The sequence below is a fragment of the Enhydra lutris genome, unplaced genomic scaffold, assembly GCF_002288905.1.
Source record: "Enhydra lutris kenyoni isolate GAN:26980312 unplaced genomic scaffold, ASM228890v2 scaffoldscaffold68, whole genome shotgun sequence".
NCBI classification, from domain to species: Eukaryota; Metazoa; Chordata; class Mammalia; order Carnivora; family Mustelidae; genus Enhydra; species Enhydra lutris.
Window position 1 is genome coordinate 11684834 of NW_019154152.1, and position 23166 is coordinate 11707999.

A 23166-nucleotide genomic window follows, 5' to 3' on the forward strand; every position below is an offset into this window, starting at 1 on the left:
AAACTGGGGATTCAAAGCCTAACCCACAGGGGTTGATGTGACAGCCAAACTGCACTGGGGCCTGCAGCTGGACGGGGCGACAGGGAGGCCCTGCGTGGTCAGCCTCCCGCTGTTCTCCTCTGTAACAACTGCATGCCTCCGTGTGCGAACCCCACGGAGACAGGCACATATGCACATTAAGTGTACCCCCAGACATCCGTACATGCGTGCAGAAGAATTAAAGAGTTCAGGCTCTGCACGACAGTTTCTGTTGCATATGCCTTTTTTATTTTTCTAACCACCCCTTTAAAACTGTAAAAACATTCTTACCTCATGGGCCAGTTTGCTGACTCTGCCAAAAATCGCCTTTTCCAAAATCCCCACCCACTAGATGATCCCAAAACTCTCTGCTAGCTTCAGGGGGCCAAGGTCTATGAGGGGGGACAGGGTGGAGACCCAGGCAGTGGCGGAGTGGAGCGGACCCCAAGTGCAGGTGGCAAGCAAGGCCTCCCCACCTCGATGAGTGTTTCCGTCCACACCTTCCTGTCCATCTTCAGGCTCCGCACCTTGGAGACGCCAGCGCCCAGGCCTCGGTGCTCCCCTGCAGACAGAGGGCCCTCACCTTCACAAGAGCACTTACCTTCCTGCCCTTCCTGCCTCCCCATGAGCCCAGGCAGGAGACAGTGGGGGGCAGCTTCCAGTGCTAGCCACACACACCCCTGCTCCAGGCACCAGGGAGCTGAAGTCACGGGAGTCCTGCAGCAGTAACCCGCCCCCGCCCCACAACCAGGCCACTTTGCACAGCCCAGCCACAGTAGTCTTTTTGATCTTTTTTTTTTTTTTTTTTTTTAAGTAAACTCTATGCCCAACATGGTGTTTGAACTCATGACCCCCAACCCCGACCCCCACTCTGAGATCAGAGTCACATACCAACTGAGCCAGCCAGGTGCCCCCAGTGTGATCTCCTTAAAATGCAAATACCCTTTTTCCAAATCCCTTCTTTAGACTCAATGGCACCCCAGAATTAGATCTAAATTTCTCCTGCACTCTCATCTCAGAAATCCCCCCCCCATTCCAATCCTGATCAGCCATACTCTCTCCTCCCTCTTCTAATCAGCCGACCTGTTCCTGCCTCAGGGCCTTTGCACTCACAGCTCTTTCTTCCCCCATCTCCCCAGGGCTGGCTCCCTCCTCACATTCAGGTCTCAGCTGATAGATCATCTCCTCAGAGAGGGCTTCCTGACAAACACATTCTGTGCCTAGCACTTTATTACCTGATACTTCTATTGGTTCATTTGTGTATTTTCTGCCTCTCCCCACTAGAATGTAAGCTGCCAGAGGGCAGGAACCTTGACTGTCTCCTTTAGGGTGTAGCCTCTGTATGTGCTTAGAACAAAGTCTGGCACCAGTGAGCACTCAGGACATCTCTGTGGAATGAGAGGGCAGGGTGAGCTTTGGCTGGAGGGAATGTAGCCTTCCTCAGCTACAGGTCCCAGGAAGGAGCCCTGTCGGAGGGAGGAAGCTGGGGCACTAGGAGCACCAAGCACCATCTTGTTCTGGCTTCAGCCTCACCCCCCCACCCCCTGCAGTCTCCTAGGGAGCACCTCACCCACACCAGTCATCTGCACCCCTCCACGAGCGGACACCTTTCTAAATCAAGTCATTTCTTTCCTTCATGCAGACCTCCCAACCCCAGGCCTCCTGGATGTTTGCCCTCGCTCAGCGCCTTCCCCAGAACTATCCCCTGCCCCAGATCCCCATCTCAAGCTGCCCAAAGCTGCTCCCTGGGCACAGCAGCTCCCCTGAGGGCCAAACCCCAACACCTCACAGTGTCCAGCACAGCACAGACCCCCAGTAACTGCTGGGCAGAGAGATGAATGCATCTTGGGCCCCAGCGTGTCTTCCTCACCCTCCTCATCGGATCTGTCACAGGGACTCTGACACCACAGATCCTGTAGGTCTCTCGAATCTTTTCCACTGCTTCCCCAGACCAGGCCTCGGCCTGTTCCTCTCTCTCATGGAGCCGTCAACAGCCTCCCCACTGGTCTCCAGTCTCACCCCTCCAACTCAGGTCCCACCCGCCACAGAGTCTGAGGCCCGGATCTGACCGCAGCCCTCCCACCCTGGCCTCCCATCTCCTCCCATGGCCTCCCATTGCACGCAGATCCCTGCCAGCCCTTCCTGTCTCATCCCCTTCCACTCCTCTGATGTGATGGGGGTGGGGAGGGGTGCTGGACCCCAACCGGCCTGGGCTCAGTTGGGCAAGACTCACTTGCCAGGCCATGCGCTATGCACCATTTCCCCTCCCCGTGCCTCAGTGTCCTACCCACGGCATGTGCAGCTGAACCCCTGCATTGCGCTCTCCAGACTGCAGGCTAATCATGCTGGGAGAGGCCCGGTGCACAGACGCAGCTTCATGGACAAGGATCAGACTAGCGTCTTGGCTCCGGCCGCTCCAGCCAGACAGGCCGCCGGCCACACCGACACACCAGCCGCTCCAGCCAGACAGGCCGCCGGCCACACTGACACACCAGCCCTGTTGTGCCTCAGCCTGGCATGCCAGCCCCACACACCTGCACAGCGTTTGCAGATGACGATGCAGAGGTTGATGGAGGCCCAGTCGGGCTGGGCAGCCCCGCAGTCAGCGCAGAACCTGTTGGGGGCCACGGCCCAGATGCGCTCAGCCACCTCCAAGGTAGACAGGGCCTCAGCGATGGCTCCCTGCATGGCCTCCAGCCACTGTTCCTTCTCTAGCTCCGATTCAGCCGAGAAGCTGGGGACAGAGGAGTGGGGGGTGGGGGGCAGCGTGAAGAGGTGCAGCGTGACGTGGACGGAGCAAGGAGCTGAGCCCTCACAACCGGAAGAGGGAGGCACCCTGGGTCTGTGAGGAAGGTGGGTGTGGACAGAGGCAAGGGTACCATGAACCTAGGAGACATGTGGGGGCTGGGGGATCCCAGAGCAGGTGCTGCCCGCCACCACCCCCCCCCCAGGAAATAGAAAAGACTCCTGGGAAGAAATGATGCCTTTGCTAAGCCTTGACAGATGATGTGGAAAACCATCCTCTCCCATTCCAGAAAGGGAGCAGCATGGCACATGGGGCATTCCGGGACCCACGAACAAGACAGGCAAACTGGCAGAGAGGAGGCTGGGAGACATACAGGGACAAACCTGGGCCAGGCAGAGGAGGTCAAAGTGCACCCAGAGGACAAGACAGAAGCAGTGGAGGGTTTCAGTGGGACGGGGAAAGGGTAAAGAGACGTCTTCCTCTGGTTCTTTCCCTGCTGCCACTATCCCACCCATGTGTGTATTCAAGATACGGCTACCCCTATAAGCCTCTACCATGGCCAGAAAAGGCGTCACTGCTAGAGATGTGACAGGCGCTAAGGTGGCCTGACCAGAGGCGCTGAAGACTGTGCTCATCCATGAAGGCCTCACACGTGGAGTCTGCAGGCTGCCGAGCCTTAGCCAAGCACTCCGCCTGTCTTCGTGTTTACATCCGATGGTCTTCCCCCGCATATGTCAGGCTGATGGAGGCCCTTGGTGATGAACACCGAATCAGCCTAACTAAGGCTGATGACCACAAGACACTCGGTGAATAGGCGGGCCTCTCTAAAACCGACAGGCAAGGAAAACACTGGAAGGTGGCTGGTCCCTGTTGTGTGGTCGTTAAGGAGGAGGCAAAGACTCTCAGGCCAACATGTCATCCAACATTACTTCAAAGGCAGAAATAAACAAATAAAAACTTGGCTTTCAACAAAAAGAAAAGAGAAGACCCCACTGGCAGTCACAGACAGGCAGCTGATGCATGAGGCGGAGCCACCGCTGGGTCAGAGGTCCCCTGGCCTGGGACAAAATGGGGATGGACAGAAGGGAGGGGCCAGACAGACGTGAGAGAGCCAGGGTGGTGAGGCAGAGGTGGTGACAGGCACGCACGGGACTGAATGGGAGAGGCAGGCATCCCCGTGGGTGGAGACAGGGGCCTGGGAGGTCCAGGGAGTCGAGGCAGAAGTCACAGGGGGAAAGACATCCACAAAACTGTTGGACATGCAGGTCTGGAGCTCAGGAGAAAGTCCCTGCGGAAGACAGAGAGCTAAGCTAAGGGCAAAGGACATGACAGCGGAGGTGGGATGGCGCTAGTGTTTACAAAGACAGCCGCAGTCTTACTCCCAGAGGAAGAAACCAAGGCACAGAAAGGTCAAGTGATTTGCCCAGGTCACACAGTGACTCGGTGGTAGACCTGGGATGTTATGGACTGAACTGTGTCCCCCAGTGTGACTGCATCTGGAGACAGGGCTTTTAGGGAAGTAATTAAGGTTAGATGATGTCATAGGAGTAGGGTTCGAATGTAACAAGACTGGTTTCTTTATAAAAAGAGGAAGGGACAGCAGATAGCTCACTCTCTCTACCTGCACACAGAGGAAAAGCCGTGTGAGGACATAGTGAGGAGGTGGCCATCTGCAAGCCAGGAAGAGGGGCCTCACTGGAAACTAACCCTGATGGCTCCTTGGACTTCCAGCCTCTAGAACTGTGAGAAAATAAACTTCTGTTGTTGGAAGTCCCACCCCCACCCCATCTGTGCTCCTCTGTCATGCACCGCAGCCAAGCTGACTGATACATACTGTGACCTCAGGCATGGGCCAGCCCCTCAGGACCACCTGGGAGTGAGTGAGGGGAAGGGGGACGGTGATGGTCAGATGGGGGGTGGGGTAAAAGTGAGATTTCTTAGAAGGGAGGGGTCAGAGCAGGTTAGTGAGTGGGCAGGAAGGACCAGGAGGGTGGGCAAGGCTGGGAAGGGGAGAAACCCATTCTAGAAGAAGGGGCAGGTTTCCACATAAGCAAGAAGATCCTGGCAGGGAGGGAGGATACAAGTAAGTGAGAGGAGGCGGGCTTACCTGAAGATACGGTAGGGGGTGGTGAGGTCGAAGCTGCGCCGGTCTGCTTCCTTCACGTTGCCTACACTCATGTCAATGAAGGTGATGCCAATGCCCAGGTGGTACTCCTGGCAGGTGGGGGGAAGAGGGGTGAGGGCAAGGCCTGGGGGCAGGGCCTGAGGCCCAGGGAGGGATAGAGACTAAAGGGAGGTAGTACCTTAGGGACTAGAAAGCACCTTGGAAGGAGATGAAGAGGGCTTAGGAATCTGGACATTGGTAAATGGACCCAGGCTCAGGGGCCATGCAGTGATAGGGAGCGGGAACAGAAGGCAGGGCACAGATGGGAGGATAATCCTCAGGGACCAGGCAGGGGACAGAGTCAGAGCTAGAAGCAGGAAGGGTAGCCAGCACAGGGCTGAGCTTAGTCAGGGGAAGGAAGAAAGGGAAGGGGCAGGGCTGGGGGACTGGGTGGGCAGGAGGCAGGTCCGGGGGACTGGGTGGGCAGGGGGCAGGGCCAGAGGACCGGGTGGGCAGGGGGCAGGGGACAGATTTAACAAACTGGCTGACCCCTTCGCACCTCCAGATTCTTATATAGCTGCACTTTGTCCCCAACCACGGCCACATACAGTTTATTCTTGAAACCACGTAGTTCCAGGCTGCCAGCACGGTCAGGCAGCTCTGAGCCTCGAACACCCAAAGGATAAGTGCTAGACAGCTGGGCCCGGGCACCCTGCTCGGCCACTGCCTGCTGCAGGGCTTGCAGCCACTCCTTCCGCTCCGCTGAGGGCACAGGGGAAAGAGTGAGTGTGAGCTCAGTCTGGCAGGCAGCCACCCAAGGGCTCCCCATTCCAGGCTCCTCAGGCAACACCTCTGCCAGCAAGCCCACCCAGACTGGCCCACCTACCTCTGACTATCTCTGAGTTTTCTGACTGGACAAGCTACACTGGGGAAGCCACTTTGCCTACCTGAGCCCATTCCCTGTAAATGGAAATCTATGGTTCTGAGGCCTCAGTGGGTATCTCAAGCACAGAGCCAGTCCGAGAGTGCCCCCTGCTCTCCCCTACCTCGTAGAGGACTGACTCCTCTCTGGGTTTGATGTGGGGGGAGCAGAGGTGCCCTGGTTCTCCCCCACGCCCCCACTTAGCAGGCCAAACAGCCAGCATTCTCCCTGCCCCGCTCCTCACCATCACTCTCTGCCCGGAAGGCGAAGGTCCGGTTGTTTGTGATCACTTCAAACTTCTGGTCCCCGATGGCAGCCACGCGGGAGATGCAGGCCACAGAGATAAAGCGCTTAGAGTAGGCGTCCTGAGGAGGAGAAGGAAGCTGTCCTGTAGGGGGTGGGGCACCCGGAGGCCTAGCCCCTCCTTGGCTCCCTCAACCTCAGCCGAGAGCAGGCTAACTAGAACCCCATCTCCCACAGGTGGCCAGGGACAGCCCCTACGCTGACCCTGACCACAGCCCACGGCTGGCCGAGTGGCCAGAAGACACGGCTCCAGGAGTCAGACTGGAGCTCTGGTGAGGACTCGTCTTGGGTGGGGGCCTCCACCTGCATCCAAGGTCAAGGGTCGGCCTAGGGCCAGACTGGAGCAGGGGTCCCATCAGGGATCAACAGGGGCCTCACCTTGTTACTGTCAAAGTACCGCAGGTGATCGGCGTCCAGTCTCACCCATCGTTTCTGATAGATGTAAGATCTGGAGAAACACAGGCAGAGGGACAAGAGCAAAGGGTTGCAGATTAGAGGATAGGCTCTAAGATTATCCCAGCACCCTATGGCAGCAAAATACAAAGTCAGCACAAAAGCCAGGCTCAAGGGAGGAAGGAACCCAAACGGTCAATGAGAAGATGAACTTTACCTACAGCAAAAATGACTGAAGTCAGACTCAAAGTACGACTTCCCAATTTTAAGGGTACTAAAACACAAGTCTGGTGGGGATGACCGACTGTTACAGTCTGCCTGGAGAGAGACCTCTTCAAATAACCTAGCCCCTCTGGTTTTCAGATCTGGCATACCAGTATCCTAGAGCACTCCCATCTTCACGCAGAGAACCAGCAGGACCTAACAGGCATCACTCACCCCTGTGGTGGGTTCTTGTCCAGCCAGCCGGCCTTGATGACCGGTGTGATGGGGGCGGGGCCCCCAGGATGCCCGTCCATGGGGTGTGGTGGGAGCTCGGGGATCAGGAGGCTGCTGGGCAGGGATGAGCTCAGGCTGCTGGTGTGCCATCCACCACTGGGGAAAGAGGAGAGGGAATGAGGGAGCCTAGGACGGGGGCTCCCCTGGGGGGAGGGGCCGAAGAGGTGGAGGGGCCAGGCTGTGCTTGGGAACAGAGGGTGGCTGGGTGAGACAACAACTGGGGAAGAGGGGACACTTACTTGGGGATGCCCTCATAGGCATGGTCATTCTCATCTTCATCTCCTTGGTCGTCGTCCTCAGACAGTTCTTCCCCCTCGCTCAGCAGACTGGCCACACGCACAGCCCGTGGGATGTGGCTCACTGGGAGCTCCTCCTGGCACCCCCCACGCCAGACCCACTCAGCATCATGCTTCCCTTCGAGCCCCAGATCACACCCACCCAGGGACACCCCCCGAGGTCCACTCCATCAGGGACCCACACAACTCCGCACTTCCCCTGCTGTTTCCACACCCTCTCCAGGGACCCAGCCAGACAGCATCAAAGACAGAAGATGAAGGGATAGTGAAAAATACTTAGGGATGGAGAGTTAAGACACCCATGGGGCCCAGGAACACAGAAAGTGAAAGAGATCAAGGGAGACTCTCCAAGGAAGAAGTGCTCAGTATCCCGGGGGAGAGAGGAGGCCACACACAACCGTCCAGATGTGGCTGGAGACTGGAACTGAGGCCACCAGCAAGCGCCCTCAGACCCCTGGCCCAGGACTCAGGTGCTGTGCTCCATCCCCAACCCCCTCGTGGCAAGACCACAAGGGGGAAGGAAGCTCTCCCTGGAAACTGAGGCACTTTCTCTCTCCAGTGGTCCCCAGGGTCTGCAAGGCAGCTGGGCAGCCCACCCTCCCCTCTGACAGACAGCCCAAACCCTAATCACCACCTGCCCCACCTTCTTGGTCATCAGGCTGGCTGGGGCCCCTGGGCCCTCCTCTGGAACCTCATCGTAGTCAGAGTCATCTGAGGAGAGAGGGGTGGGGGCGGGAGGAGACTCAGAAGGAGGAGCCTAGCCTCCTCTCCTGGGCACCCTGGCCTGGCTTCACATAAGCCACCCTTGGCTGGAAAGACACCCCCACTCCAGCCTGGCTTTCAAAAACAGGCACAGGGGACACAAAATGCTATTTACACTCTCAGGGCCTCGTAGGACAGTACTAGGGGGGTGGCCAAAGGAGAGGCCAGACTATCACAAGGAGGTCTGAATAGGTGGTAAACTTGTGGGTCAGAGGCAAGGGCTGTCTAAAAAGAGGCTGAAAAAGAAACAAGAAACAAGAATCAAGAGAAATGGACAATCAAAGGAAAAGCAAACCATTGACAACCAAGGAAAATACTCCTAGACTTTCAACCACGAGCCACTCAGAAAGTCTGCCACATACACTTAACAGTCAGTAGGTCAAGATAGGTGGGTGCTGGGGGCGCCTGGGTTGGCTCAGTGGGTTAAAGCCTCTGCCTTTGGCTCAGGTCATGATCCCAGGGTCCTGGGATAGAGTCCCGCATCGGGATCTCTGCTCAGCAGGGAGCCTGCTTCCTCCTCTCTCTCTCTGCCTGCCTCTCTGCCTACTTTTAATCTCTGTCAAATAAATAAAATCTTAAAAAAAAAAAAAAAAAGATAGGTGGGTGCTGGCTCCACTGTGAGGGTAAAGAGAATGAGGCTCACCTGTCCGGGGCCACACTGTGTGAGTGGCAGAACCTGACAGAAAGTTCGATCCTTGCACCCTTGCCGATTCTTGAGGAGCCCGGATTCCAGGCTACGCACTGGGAGCCCCATGCCTGGCTATGGCACTCACCGAACTCTGGGGGCAGGCGAAGAGGCTTTGGGGGGATCTCCGGGGGACTGGGAGGTGGAGACGGGGGCTGTGGAGGCCCCCGGGGGAAGGTGGCCAGGGGCTCCTCAGGCTCTGGTTGGGGAGGGGATGACAGCGGCGGTGATAGTAGATCCTCTTCTTCGGAGGGAAGGCTGGGAAGAGAACAAAAACCAGGCCCGGTGGTTAGCTCCAGGCGGCTCAGTCACCGGGCTGGCTCACTACACAGAGCCAGGACCCAAACCCCCTGAGCCTTGTCTCCCCACCACCCCTCTCACCTGAGCTACAGCAAAGCGCATTCATTCCACAGACTCAGACAGGAACCCCCCTCCCCTCACACCAGGCCCCCGAATCTCCGAGCTCCTCGAGCTTAAAGGAAGCAGGCCCCTTCTTTGGCCATGAGCTGGCCCTGCACTGCTCTGGCAGGGTCACCTGTCCCCAGAGCTCTAGCTTTCAGCCGCATGTACCCATAGGGTCTCCAGAGCAGAATGGGCTGGAGGGTGGTGTGCATCCCAGGCTGGGAAGTCAGGGAAGACTGGAGAAGGGGACATCTGACTGAGCTTTTAAGGATAAGAAAGCATTTGGTGGTGAGTGGATGGGTCAGGTTCAAAATGGGCATGCAGGCCAAGGGCACAGACCAGAGCCTTAAAAACCAAGTCCTAAGGCCCTGAGCTGTGGGGCTCTGGCTCAAGACCACCTTCTCTCTTGCCCCAGACATGCATGTTCACCATGGTGCCCTCAGACACCTTAAACTCACCTGATCCCACCATGCCCCTCTATTTTTTTAAATTCCAGTACAATTACCATACAGCATTATAGTTTCAGGTATACAATACGATGATTCGCCAACTCTACACGTTTCTCAGTGCTCATCACAGTAAGTGTACCCCCTTTCCCCTTCGCCTATACCCCCTACCACCCCCCCATGCTTCTCCCCTCTGGCAACTACCACTTTGTTCTCCGTATGTAAGCCCTGGTTTTTTGCTTCTTTTTTTTTGTTATTTGCTTTGTTTCTTAAATTCCACATATGAGTGAAAGCATATTGTATTCGTCTTTTTCTAACTTATTTCACTTAGCATCACAGCCTCTAGGTCCATCCACGTCGTTGTACATGGCATGATCTCATTCTTTTTTATGGCTGAGTAATATCCCATTGCAAACCACCCACCCACCCACCCCCACACACACACACTACATCTTCTCTATTCATCTATCGAGGGACACATAGGTCGCTTCCATATCTTGGCTATTGTAAACAATTTTACAATAACCATAGGTCTGCATCTACCTTTTTTTTTTTTTTTTTTTTTTGCATCTACTTTTTTGAATTGGTGTTTTCATTTCCTTTGGGTAAATACTCAGCGGTGGAATTACTGGATTATATGGTAGTTTTTTTTTTTTTTTGAGGAACCTCCCTTCTGTTTTCCACAGTGGCTGCACCAGTTTGCTTTCTCATCACCAGTGCATGAGGGTTCCTTCTTTTACACGTCCTTGCTAACACTTTCTGCCCACCCCACTTCTCTTGCATACCAGCCCCTCATCTCTGCTATCACCACCCTTCTCCAACTCCAGGGCCGGGTTCAGGACCCCTTGGGCTCCCACAGCCACAGTGCTCTGTGTATCTGTCTCTGCAGAGATCACACTGCTCCCTATAGGCTGTGTCTCCTGGCTTTGACATCAGATACGAGTTTGACCCCTGCCTCAGTCCTCGATCCTGTGTGTCCAAGGGAAAGCACTCAGCATCTCTGAGCCTGTTTCCTCTTCTGTAGAGCGGGGACTATGTCAATGATCTGACAGGGTGTTTGGAGAATTAACCAAGACGAGGCATGCTGTGCGCCCACACAGCTGGAACAGGACACCTAAGCCCCAGAAGCCTGGCCCCACCCACTGTCTCAGCCGGCGTCTGGCAGGGGCCAAGGAGGAACATCAGAGTGGGTGAGCAACTTGTCTTACTGGTTATTTTCAGCCTGGTTATTGCCCCAGCGTTCCTGGCAGTGATTGGCAATGCATGTCTATCACAAAAGCAAGCAAGGGCTGGGGGATGATCATGATGCCAGGCCTTTGTTCCTGTTGTCTCCTCCAGGAACCCCTTCCTCCTGGGCTCTGACTAGAGAACATCCTCTTGTCCTTTAACTCCAAACTTAAGTTCTGCTTCCCTGAAAGTCTTTCCTGAGCCTTCTCTCACACTCCCCCAGACCCTGCCCATCTTCCCCTCTGTTACAAGGGGATTGATACGACCAATCACTCCGAATCACATGTATTAAAGTAGCTCTGTCCACTGTACCCGGCGTCCTGCCAGCAGCTAAGCCAGGACCTGAACCCCGACTCCACCAGAGAACCACACTCCTAGCACACATGCCTGTTTCCCTATTACCCTGTCCTCTAATCATCTCCTCTCCGTGTGTGCAGAAAGAGTCCGACCTGCACTGATCTTTCTCATACTCCCCCAGAAACCCGCAGCAGCTGGTGTGTCAGCCGTGCTCCTTGGTGACACCGCCTTGGACAAGAGTGGCCTGAGTGAGGCAGTGTACCTAGACCAGAAACTGCAGGTGGGCTCTCCACCTGGGGGAGAAGCTGGAGCTTTGGGCTTCCCTGAGGGGGCTGGCATGTCACTGGCTACATCCCATGCAGGAACCTGAAACCACACCTGTGGGGTCATTAGAGGACATACTGGACCCTTGAGTCAAGATGTTTAAGGGTGGCTCTCACACCTATCTGTCGGGAGTGTCAGTTCCCTACCTCTGTGCACTCTCCTGGGCGGCCACAGAGAATGGCTCCCGGATGGCAGTGTGAACAGGGGCACTGACTGCGACCGGGACCCCGCAGCAGAGGAAGAGTGGCCACGACCCTGGTGGCCAGCCCTTCCCTCCCTAAGCACGTCTGGGGGAATTTGATGCCAGGTGGGTCTATGGTATTCTTGAGAGCCTTCACGTTTAGCTGGACCTAAGAAGACCCCCAGGTGGGCACCGCACCATATGTCTCCCCTCCTTGACCCTGAGTCTCTTTAGGCCAGGGACAGCCTCAGACTTGATTCTTTACCACCACAGCCCAGCACAGGAAGTGGCCAAGTCAGCAACAAGAGCATGCTGAGTGGGTGGCTAAGCAGGCAGACGACCGGGTGGACAGATGACAGAACAAATAAATGGCTGAATGGATGGGTGGGGGGTGGACAGAAGGGTAGGTGGATAGGTTGGCCATCACGGTCGAGAGAAAAGTGAATGAAAGGGGGAAGAAAGACCTAGAGACTAAGTAAGTACTCACAGGTCCAAGGGTGTGACCCCCAGCTGGTCAGCTGCAATGTCCAGAATTATCTATCACACACAGCCTCCCAGACCCCAAGCAGGAGGGGCCCCTGGGGGCCTGGCCTATGATCAGCTGGGAGCAGAAGTCCAGGCTCAAGGCCAATGCCAGTCAGACTGACCCAGAGGAGGTGGGGATAGGCTCCGCCCCTTCAATGCCGAGCAGCAGAGCATCCTCAGAGCTGAAGAAGCAACGGGCCCCCCATCACTGTCCTGACTATCTGCGAGGGGTCTGCCCATCTGAGGCCTATCTCCCTGGCCCGTAGGTTCCCTGAGGCAGGTGCCACACCTACCATCTTCCCTACTGCATGCCCAGCACTCAGGGATGAATAAATAAATGAAGACATAGATTAATTAACTCCTCTGAGTATTGTGTATGTGTATATATTCCCAGTTGTCTTCCAAGCACTTTACATGGCTTCATTCATTTACTCCACACAAGGGCTCTATAAGGTATGGCTGACTGTTATCCCCACTTTATAGATGAGGAAACTGAGGCACACAGACACAAAGTAATTTGTCCTGGATCCCACAGCTGGGATTTGTACCCTAGTACCACAGCTGGCAAACTCCACCACAGGGTCGAATGAGGCCACGGTCAGGATCTGAGAGCTTCTCTGAGGCCTGCCTCCTTACACTGGCCACCCAGCTCAGGATGTGGGCAGCTCCCGAGTTGCCATCCAAGAGAGCACGTGACCACAGCTCTGATGGCTGTTGTGACCATGGCAAGAAGGGAAAGGGGAACAGTGCAAACAGCTCCTCCTCCAGCATGGTTTTTGCAGGCAAACGGCTATGTGCTAAGCAAGTGGAAGCAAGAGGAGGGGACCTCCCCACCCCAATGGACCTCCAGGCCTCTCTCTAGCCACTTCTTCCAGAAATCTTCCTGGCTGACTCCCGCCTGCCTACCACAAGGGACAGGGCCATGCTGAGTCAGGGCCAGGCCAGGAAAGGAGAAGTGGTATCCGGAAGGCACAGTATAGTGGGAAAACCCCAGAGGAAGGGACAGTGCCTGCAGAGCGCTCCCACCCCAGTTGGGGTCCTGGCCACTCAGTGCCGGCAAACCTAAGGGCCACCTCAGTTCCAATCTGTACCTGAGGCCCAGCTGGGCCATTTCCCATTGACCTCTGGCCCATTAGGCCAGAAGACTGGCCACAACCCCGAGCCCCAAACATGAGCACGCGCACAGTGGCCTCCCCTCCAAACCTCGGCCTACATCGCTTGCTCCGGCATCACCGCCCTCTCCCTACCATCTCAGCCCATGGAAAGCCCACATGTACCCAAGAACACAGCTCAATGAGCCTGTCCTCAGCGGGCCTCCCCGTCCACCTCCGCCCCTGCTAGCTCCCCTGTTCCTTCAGACTCTTTCTCTTCTGTCCAAGTGACATGCAGACACATCTGCTCCCCCTACTATGCCTGAAGCCAGCCTGGGCCACTCCTGGACAGGGGCAGAGGCTGATTCGCCTTGGCATGGGACCGCAGCCTGAGAAGGTTCATTTTACTGAACTGGGGCAAATACACACAGCCAACCTTCAACGTGAAGGCTTGGGGATATGTGAGGGTCCCAAGTCAGAATGGGGAAGAATAGAGTGACCATACAATTAACTGTATATTAAAAAAAAATGTATAAACCAGAACAGCTGACAGTCTATACTGTCAGTAACTATGTCAGAGCAACAGGTAAAACAGGGCCCGTCCTGGTGAAATGAGATGTGTGGTCAGTCTCGCTAAGAGACCGAGCTTTGGAGCCTGGCAGAGCTGGCTCAACCCACTCAAATCCCAGCTTGACTCTAGTCGGTCTTTGACCTTACAAAGCAGACTGCTTTACTTCTGAGCCTCGTTTTCCTGTCTGATCTACTTCCAGGCTTACTGACAATTCACTAAGGAAAGCCATCCCCACAGTTCATCAGCACAACTTTTCCACTCTGGCTGCGATGGAGGAGGCTGGGCCAAGAACCTGCTTCACAGCCTCCTCCCACATGGCGGTCCCCGGCTCTCCCTTCCGAGCTTTCTGTCTATATCAACCTCTGGCCAAAGGAGCCAGGCTTCACCATAAGGACAGATGGGCCAACAGAGCAGGGCAGTCTGAATATCTCGGGCTGGCCTTGAACTCATCCCTTCCTTATATTCCAGCCATGCCTGCCTGAGCTGTACCCCATAAATGTGTATTTCCAGGCATTTGCGTATGTGGCTCCCCCCATCTGTCCCTTCCCTGTCCACACTGTACATCCTTCCCCTTCATTTTGTGCCTCCTCTCAGGCTTTAGGCTGTGCTGGGACCTCCTTGGGGCTCCTCCAGCCTCCACACTTATGATCATTCAGGATGGCTGTCTGTCAATGTTTGCTTCACTGCACTGACCTCAGAGGACCAAGGACCCAGGACTACACCCTGTCTTGGATTCAGGACCTTCCCCCGAAAGTGTCACACAGGCCTTGGAGGAATCCAGCCGAATCTTAATCCCTGGGCTCTCACCATCGGGGCCGAGAGGCGGGATGAGGCCCAATGATCTGACCACCTCTGTCTCCTACCCTGACCTCCCCTTCTCATGGGGGCAAACCTTCCCAGCTGTCCACTTCCTCATTTATGCTCTGGCTACACAGGGCTCAGGCCTCACTCCTGTGCTTCTTGCTTCCTCCATGGCTGCCCCTGTCCTTCCTTCTCCATCATGAGACCCAAAGGTCAACGCCTCCAGCACTCTCCTGCTTCTGTTCTGTTAGTTGTGCCCAGGTCACAACATGGAAAGCCCTTCCTGGGCTTCCCCTTGCTAAGATGTACTCAGCCCTTGCGTATGCTGTGAGCCCCCCAAGCCGATCTCTTGCCAGGCCATGACATCAGCCAACACAGAGGGGGACTTGGACAGTGCATGTTGTGACTGAATGGCCAGCACCCCACTCACATCCTGATCACTGGAGAAGGGCAGTGGCTACCCTCCACAGAGCAGCGCCCCATTAACCTGGCATCCACCCTCACAACCAAGGCTCGCTCAGCTCTTAGCACTTCTCCCTGGAATGACAGCTACCATTTACTAAGCACCCACTATGTGCTAAGCATTCTTCCTGGAGGCCTTTTCATTTAATCCTTACAATGATCTAGATCTAGATCATCCACTCCATTGTGCTCAGGACATGCCTCTAGGAACTCAACTGCTCCTTCTGCTGAGCTCACACAGCCTGTTGGGCTCTTCATGGCAGGTGTGCCCCCAGGCCTACACTGAGCTTTCCACAGGCAAGCCGTGCTGTCGTGGGCAGGAGGAGGCAGAGGCCCAGCTCGCCCATGGCGGCTCTTCATGCTTCCCTGCTCTGGCCCTGTGCTGGTGCCTGAGGATTCTGGGGCAATGAAGGTCATCCCTGAGGGAGCCCATGACCGTATGGACCCTGTTCCCCGCATCCTGAGTACCCAGCTCAGGGCTGTTCTTGCAGGAGGAGAAAGTACAGGTAGGTGTCTGCTGAGCTCTGTGGAAAGATGAGCCAAGGGCACAGGGCAGGATGGGATGCACAGGCAGGACCTAGTGAGAGGTATCTCTACATCCCCAGGGACCCAAGCACAGGGTTGTTGAGCTCATGAGGGGTCCATAGCAACTGTGGGGAGGGATGGCGAGCCCAACCTCCCAACATCATAGGGACCCACCCCTCTATTGGCCCTGGGGAAGTCGGGGAGGAACCAAACCAACTAAGTGCCAGCCCTCGGTAGGTCTCCCTATTACCCTGGACTCAGTGCAAGGGCAAACGGGTTCAGGTAAGAGCTGCTTAGAGCCACAACACCCTTGTACTGGACAGCGAGAAAAGCCAGAATGAGATCAGCACTGGGTCCCTGAAGGGCAGACACCCACAGAGGCCACAGAGACAGTCCCTCAGGCACCATGGGCTCCCGGTGGGCCCAGGAGACAGATCTAGGGGAAGATGGAGGCCTGAAAAGCCCAGGGCTGAGGGACGGAAAAAAGAAGGGGAAAAAAGGAAAGGGCAGGAGAAAAACAAGATGTGGAGAAAGTGAAAGAGGAGAGAAAATTCTGAGAACAAAAAATGGAGGGGCAGAGGGAGTACCACAGAAAACCCTGCCCAGAGGGGACAGAAAGACCCTCAGAAAGGAGCCTCCCTCCCCGTGCTCTGCTGATAGCCCAGCCCAAAGCTGCCCCTCGCTCACCCTCAGATGTCCACCAGGTCCTGGGCCGGAGGACTCGCACAGCTCCGCTCGACAGTGCTATTGCCTGACCGGGCAGCCTGTCTGAGCAGGGCTGGTCTGGCAGACAGCCAGGCCTCTGTTCCCCGGGTGTGTCGGAGGTTGTGTCGGGGTCCAGGTACCGCTCTGTGTGGCTGTGATCACTTGTCTGAGTGCGTGTTTCTGTGTAAAAGTGAATCTGTCCAAGAGTGAGTGTGAGAGTGTGTGTGTGTGTGTGTGTACATCCAGCTCTGGCTCCCTTGGTTTCCTGCTCTCCACCTCCCCCACCCCCTGCCGCCCTGGCCAATACACACACTTCCTGAAAACACTGAGAAAGAGAAAAGTCACCCAGAATCCCCTGGGGCAGACACTTCCTCCCCGCCCCCAGCCTGCCCCCCCACACCCCAAGTTGGAATGGGACAAGCCACCCCACTGCTGTCTAGCAGGGCCTAACAGAGTAGATCCTCAGGAAGCCCTAGCTTTGGCTGGCCCCTCTCCACCCCCACAGGAGGCCCAGAGAGGCTGGGAAAGAGGCTCTTTGAAGGGAGCAAGTTCTGCCCCAGCAACAAGTGATAAGCCTTCGGGAAGACCAGGGATTGGCTGGGCTGCAGGGCAGGCAGGAGCACAGGTGGGAGGCCGTGCAGTGTGATCCCAGCTGGCAGCTGCCCACTCTGGGCAAATACTCCCTCTTTGGAGGTATCTCTAGGCATCTGGGGAGATATCAGAGGAGGAAACTGAGGCCCAGCACCATCTGAGAGGGGCTCTGTGGAGGGACCCTGGAACCCTGGATCTGAGAAGACCCCTCTACCACTCAGGGAAACAGGCTCAGAGGGTTCACATCTATGATACCTGGAGCTGAGTAGACTGGGCCCCAGGCCAGGAGGCAGGGTCTGAACACTGGCTTCTACTCTGCTGGGCTGTGTGACTCTGGGCAAGTTTCTCCGTATCTCTGGACTCGTTAACAAGTTTCCTATCCCAGGCTTTTAATAATGGTCGGGGGTACAGAGCCTTGGAGGGGTAAAGTAGGGTCATTCCGGGCCAGGCAGCTCGTGAGCCTTGTTGTGAGAGTCCTGACCCAGCTGGGGCAGGGAGGTGGCAAGCTGTCCCTGCTCATTGGCTGCCTGCCTCCTTAAAGGCCTCTGCCGCCTTCCTGAGATGTCTAGGGTGATACAGGTCGCCTGGTGGGAAGGGATATGGGGTGGTGAGCTTGGGGCCCTTAACCCTATCGTCTAATGGCCAGCGTGGGCTGAGGGCACTCTTGGTGCTGAGTCCACGTGGGTGGCAACCGTGCCAGCACTGGGCAGCATGAGACTCAGTCAGTCTTAATCTATTTGTGCACACAACAAATACTTCCAAAGGGTGCGTTAGGCACCCGGCACAGTTGCCAGTATTGGTGATACAGCAGTAAACAGAACCCACCAGAATCCAGGCCCTCATGGAGCCGACACTAGTGGGCTGGGCAGCATGTGGATACATACTGGCTCACGCCCAGGAGGACACAAATAACACATGTGCCAATTCACTACCCACAGCACATGCACGCACAAACTGACTCACGCCATTGGAGGTCCCAGTACGCCAGCACACATGGGCCCGTGGAGGTGTGCACACGGGCCCTGAGGAATTCACATGTGCACACACCACCGCGAGCAAGTAACCACTGAAACCACCTAAGTCCCCACTCCTGCGGACATACGAGGACCACATACGGCCTCCCTGAAAACTGGTGCAGAAGTGTAAATACACAGACATACCACAACCTTCACGGCTTATACAAACATACACACTTAGGGGTGCCCACTTACATGTTGGCTAGGCATGCCCTCCCATGTCCAGCCAGTACACACATGCACACAGTAGATAACCCCAGGTCCCACTGGGGAAGCTGGTGATGGGCTGGAGGCTGGCAGAAGTACTCACTCGGCGACCCCGTGAACTGGCATAAGAGGTCCTAAGATTCAGAGAGTGAGACTCCTGTCACTCAAGGGTGCAAGCAAGGACCCAAAGGCCACATCAGGAAGAAGGGACTTCTACAAAGGGGACAGAAGCAGGCCGGGTTGAATCGCCTTCTGCCGTGCCCCATGGTGCCTGTGGTCCAGAGGAAGGGGCTGTGAGGGAGAGCGGTCAGGCTCCAGCCCAGCCTCCAGCCCTTACACATACATGAAGCTCCATCTGCAGTGAGTTTTTCTGCCACTGGGCTTTGAAGATTTTGTATGCCCTGGAAGGCAGGGTGCTAAGACATGGAGATGTCCACTGTTCCAAATGTCAAAGACCCCAGGACAAGGAAGCCAGGCTTGGCAGCTCACCTCCCATCACACTCTGTCTGAAGAAATAGCCCCAAATTGTGAAGGATAATTATCTACAAATTCTCTCAGCATGGAATGAATTTTGGGTCCTCTAGCTACAAGGGGCCAGACTCCTGAGCTTGGCCTCCCCCACAGGTCAGCTAAGTGCCTAAGTTCAGAATGAAGCTCTGAAGAGTGGGGGCTGGTACTCTGGGGCATAGACAGGACCCTTGCTCTACCCAACAAGTCTCCTGTCTGCAGACGTTGGTACCAGGAGGGCCATGGAGGGCCAAGGAGGATACCCAATAGAAAAACAGGCCCAGAGGGGCCACTGCGCATCAGTCACACAGCTAGCTGGGCCTGCCCCGGGTATTCTGCCTCTGATACAGGAATCCAGGCCTCCACTTCCTCAATGGGAGGTTTGCCTCCTGAGCTTCTAATGGACAGGGTCCTGCCTCCTGTCCTTGTTCACCTATTCCTATCCCTAGAGACAGGTGGACAAACAGACACAGACACACAAAGACACACAGACACACAAACCTATGCTCTCTCTCTCAGCCCCCTCCATGATGATGGAATGAAAGGAAACAGAAATGGAGAGGGATGCTTGGGTGGCTCAATTGTTAAGCTTCTGCCTCCTGCTCAGGTCGTGATCCCGGGGTCCTGAGATCAAGCCCTAGGTCAGGCCCTCTGCTGGGGGTGGGGGGAGCCTGCTTTTCCCTTTCCCTCCGCCCCTCTCCCACCCCGCTCATGCCCCCGTTCTCCCCCACCTCATGCTCTCTCAAGCACGCTTTCTCTCTCAAATAAATAAAATCTTTAAAAATAAAATTAAATTAAAAAAGAAACGGCTCATGCATGTATAAGAATGGCCACTAGAGGGCATAAGGGCTCCAGAAAACTCCAAACTACACAGCGCGCCAAGCTCCTAGGGGTATACCTAGTACCATCCCTAGTTGTGTAAACCCAGGAAAGCCAAAAACCCTTTTCGTGCTTCCAGCAATCAAACCTCAAAACACCACAGCCCTGGCTTGGCCTTCAAGGCCCCCTTACTATCAGAGCCCTTTTCTGGGTGGGGAAAACCTCCCGGACACTCCCATGGAGCTCCCTGAGCACACACTCGACATGGATCCAGTTAATGCTCCTCTCCGTTTTCTGAGCCTGTTTCCCTACTTGAAAACAGGACACAAATTCCCCCAGAAGATGTGAGCAGGAATCAAACAAGATTGTGTAAGTGAAGCACCCAGCACAGTGCCCAAGAGTAGGAAAAAGGAGATCTCCCTCTACCCATCCCTTCCTCCTCCAAGAAGCCTTCCCAGATTAGGCTGACCTGGGTCCAAGTACTGCAGTCATCTCCATTACACCCCTGAACACATATCCAGCACCAGCTGGGGATGCTCCCTCCCAGATGGGCAACCCAGCAAATGGCAGGAAGGGAAGACATATGTGAAGGAGGTTAAAATAGGCCATCCACAGAAGTAGGAGGAAACTCAAGGAAACAGAGGAGTATGGGGAGCCAGAAAAGGGGAAAACAATTCTGAGGAGGAGGGAGAGTGTATAGGTTGCAGCCTGAGAAATGTCCCTAGGATTTGGGGACATGTGGCTAGAGCAGTGAGGAGGGGGAAGACAGGAGCACAAGCACCAGGCCCTGGGCAATTCCTGCCCCCCGGGGCGGCAAGCTCATCATCCTAGACTGTTTCCTCCACATGCTACCTACTGACTCAGAATGTACTCCCATCTCCCAGTGTCTCATACTGACCAGGCCCCAAACAGAACTCCAGGCTTCCTCCCTGGGTATGCTTCTCTCCCTGGATCCCCAGATCAGGGATGGCACCACTCTCCACCCAAGATGGAATCATGGATTCTGTGTAGCAACCTGTGCCATCTCTGCTTATGTCTAGGCCATCCCCAAGGTTCATCCATTCCAGGGCCAACATCTCACTCCAATCTGCCTACTTCTCTCCAACCTTATTAGCACAGCCCGAGTGGGGGCCTCTCCTGAGAGCCTGGGACCTGTCACTTGTCACCCAGCCTCCTCCTCCAACAGCCTCACCAGCCCCTAGTCACCTTTTTAGTATTCAGCTTTTATCCGATTGTTCTGCTTGAAACCTTCCTGGCTTCCCACCTCGCCTTCACAGAATGTCCCACCAGGGCCAGCCGCAAGCCTCACCCCCACTTACCCAGTTTAGCTCCAGTCTGCTCAGAGTGCACCCTCTGACAGTGCCTCCCACCTCCGAGCTTTACACAAGCCGTTCCCTCCACTGAGGGAGCCTTCCTTCCCCAGGGCCGAAGGCCACAAATGTCCCCTCCGCTTTCTAGGATCCTTGACCGAGGTGCCTCCCACCACGATGGCACCCACTCACCTCACCAGCAGGCACGGGGGCCCCGTGCGGGGGGGGCACGGGTGGAACACTTAACTCTGCCAAGTGGCGCTTGGCAGGCAGCGGGGGCAGCGCAGGGTCCGGGGCTGCTGCAGGTGGGGCGGAGAAGCAGGCAGGCGGCAGGCAGCTCCTCCGGGGCGGGATTGGGGGGGCAGTGGGCAGCCCCTCCTCCTCTCCAGCCACGGGCTCTGGCTCCACGGGCACTGGCGCAGCAGGAGGGGCGGCCGGCGCGGGTGGTGAGCGGAAGACATGTCGCTTCATGGGCACAGGCCGTGGGCTGGGGCGGGGCGCAGGGGTGGGGGGTGTGTGGGCACGCAGCAGGCCAGCCAGGATGCGGCGGCGGTGACCAGGGAGCAGCATGCCCATGTCCAGCAGGCGGGCATCACTGAGGCCTTGGCACTCTGTGGCCCACACCAGTCCGTGCTGCTCGAAGAGCCCGGCATACTGCTCCAGGTGCAGCGCCCTCAGCCACTCAGCCACAGACAGCGCTACATCCCGGGCCTCCGCCATGGTTCCTGCCAGCAGAGGCCAGCCAGTGGGGCCCTGTCCAGACCTGCAACAGAAAGACAGGCACAGGTGAGAGGCAAAGCTGCCCAGCCCTAATTTCCTGATTAGCAACACTCTGTGGCTCTCCCATGCCATGAGGTCAAGCTCTGTCCTTAAGCTTTCTCCCTGGTGCCCCCTGTGCCAGGCAAGGCCAGATACTGCCAGGTCCCTGAACACACAGGCTTTTCTCTCTGCCTGAAACCTGCCACCCCCACCCCTGCAGCCTCCTAGCATCCAGCTCACATCTCCTGCAGGAAGCCCTCCAGAACCTCCAGAGTTGGTACCACCCCTAAGCCCCATCCACAGCCAGGGCCACTGCCGCAAGGCTGGCCAGTGGCTGTGTCTACTGCCCTCTGCAGGACCTGGGCAAGGGCCCAGTTCCTTCTGAGGCACCAGTTCCCCGCTGATGGCCAGGCCCAGGGGCTAGGCGAGTATGCGTGGGGTTGCTAGTCTCCCTGCAGGCCCCGTGTAGGGGTTGAGCTTCATCCCCTCTCCACGCCCATGGAGGAAGCAGAATGCTCCAGGAATTAAGTGAAGCCAGCATCACCCAGCCTCTGGGGTCCCGGCCCTGTGAATGAGTCACCCCTCCCACCGCCAAAGGGGTTAATGTATAGGAAAGGCCATCCCCTCATTTGTTCATTGGAGAGAGCCTCGCACTGGGCGATAGGGACTCAGGTCCCACCCCTGCACTCCAGAACTCCTGGCCTGGCAAGAGGCAAGAGACAGATGACACAGAGAGAAGGAGATTAGTAAATCAAAACAGCAATTCACCAGATCATCTCCACAGATATCAAAGAAGCAAATGACAAAGCACAATGTCCAGTGTACTTAACAAAAATCTTACTAAAATAGAAATATATTGGTACTTCCTTAAACTAAAAATCAGCATCTTGCTTCATGGGAAAACAATGGAAAAAATTTCCATTAAAGTCAGGCATGAAACAAGGATATCCATTTCGTGAGTGATTATTATTAATCATGGGATTAAAAATTTAAGAATATAGCAAGTGAGCTGGATTCAAAGCTAAGAGAACAGAATGAATATTTATAGGCAATAACCAGGTAGAAACCAGGAGGAAGAGCCTCATTTACAACAGCATTATAAAACCTAAAACACTAAGAAGAAACATAAAAAGAATTGCGCGAGATCTGAGATCTGTAGGAAGAGGCAAAAAGAAGAGACCTAGACAAATGGAAAGACACAGTATGCTCCTGGGTAGAAGGCATCATGAAGATAGTAATTCTCAGTTAATTTTTAAATATGCACAATTCTATTAAATACACACATAATACTGGAAAAGGGGGGAGGGGACCTAGACAAGCAAATCTGAAAATTCATGTGGAAAAGTAAACAAGCAGAAAGAGCCAGGAAAATTCTAGAGCAGGGGGTGGGGGGAAAGAAGGGTAAAGGGTGGGAACGAGCCTCACCACATATTAAAACATATAAAGCCATAGTAATTAAAACAGTACATGTTACCAGCACCTGAACAGATGAATCAAACAAAACAGAAAGTTCAAAAATAGATCTAAATACATAAAATCATTTAGTGTCCAACAAAAGTAACATCTTCAAACTAGTGGAGAAAAGATGCATTATTAAATTGTTAGGACAGCTGCAGAACAATCTGGAAACAAAGTTAGGCTCCCTACCTCACACCTTACACCAGGATAAATCA

The 23166-nt window shown here is 55.4% G+C and overlaps 1 protein-coding gene across 1 annotated transcript in view; it reads right to left on the reverse strand.

The window, feature by feature from the left end:
• LOC111159369 (ArfGAP with RhoGAP domain, ankyrin repeat and PH domain 1) overlaps positions 1 to 23166 on the reverse strand; it is a 49676-nt gene that overhangs the window by 20123 nt on the left and 6387 nt on the right. The window contains 12 exon segments of the mRNA XM_022521778.1: positions 495 to 580; positions 2553 to 2752; positions 4872 to 4978; positions 5428 to 5630; positions 6035 to 6155; positions 6472 to 6541; positions 6925 to 7080; positions 7224 to 7357; positions 7924 to 7991; positions 8816 to 8985; positions 20927 to 20961; positions 20963 to 21497. Coding sequence (XP_022377486.1) covers positions 495 to 580; positions 2553 to 2752; positions 4872 to 4978; positions 5428 to 5630; positions 6035 to 6155; positions 6472 to 6541; positions 6925 to 7080; positions 7224 to 7357; positions 7924 to 7991; positions 8816 to 8985; positions 20927 to 20961; positions 20963 to 21454 — 1842 coding nt within the window. The 5' untranslated portion in view covers positions 21455 to 21497.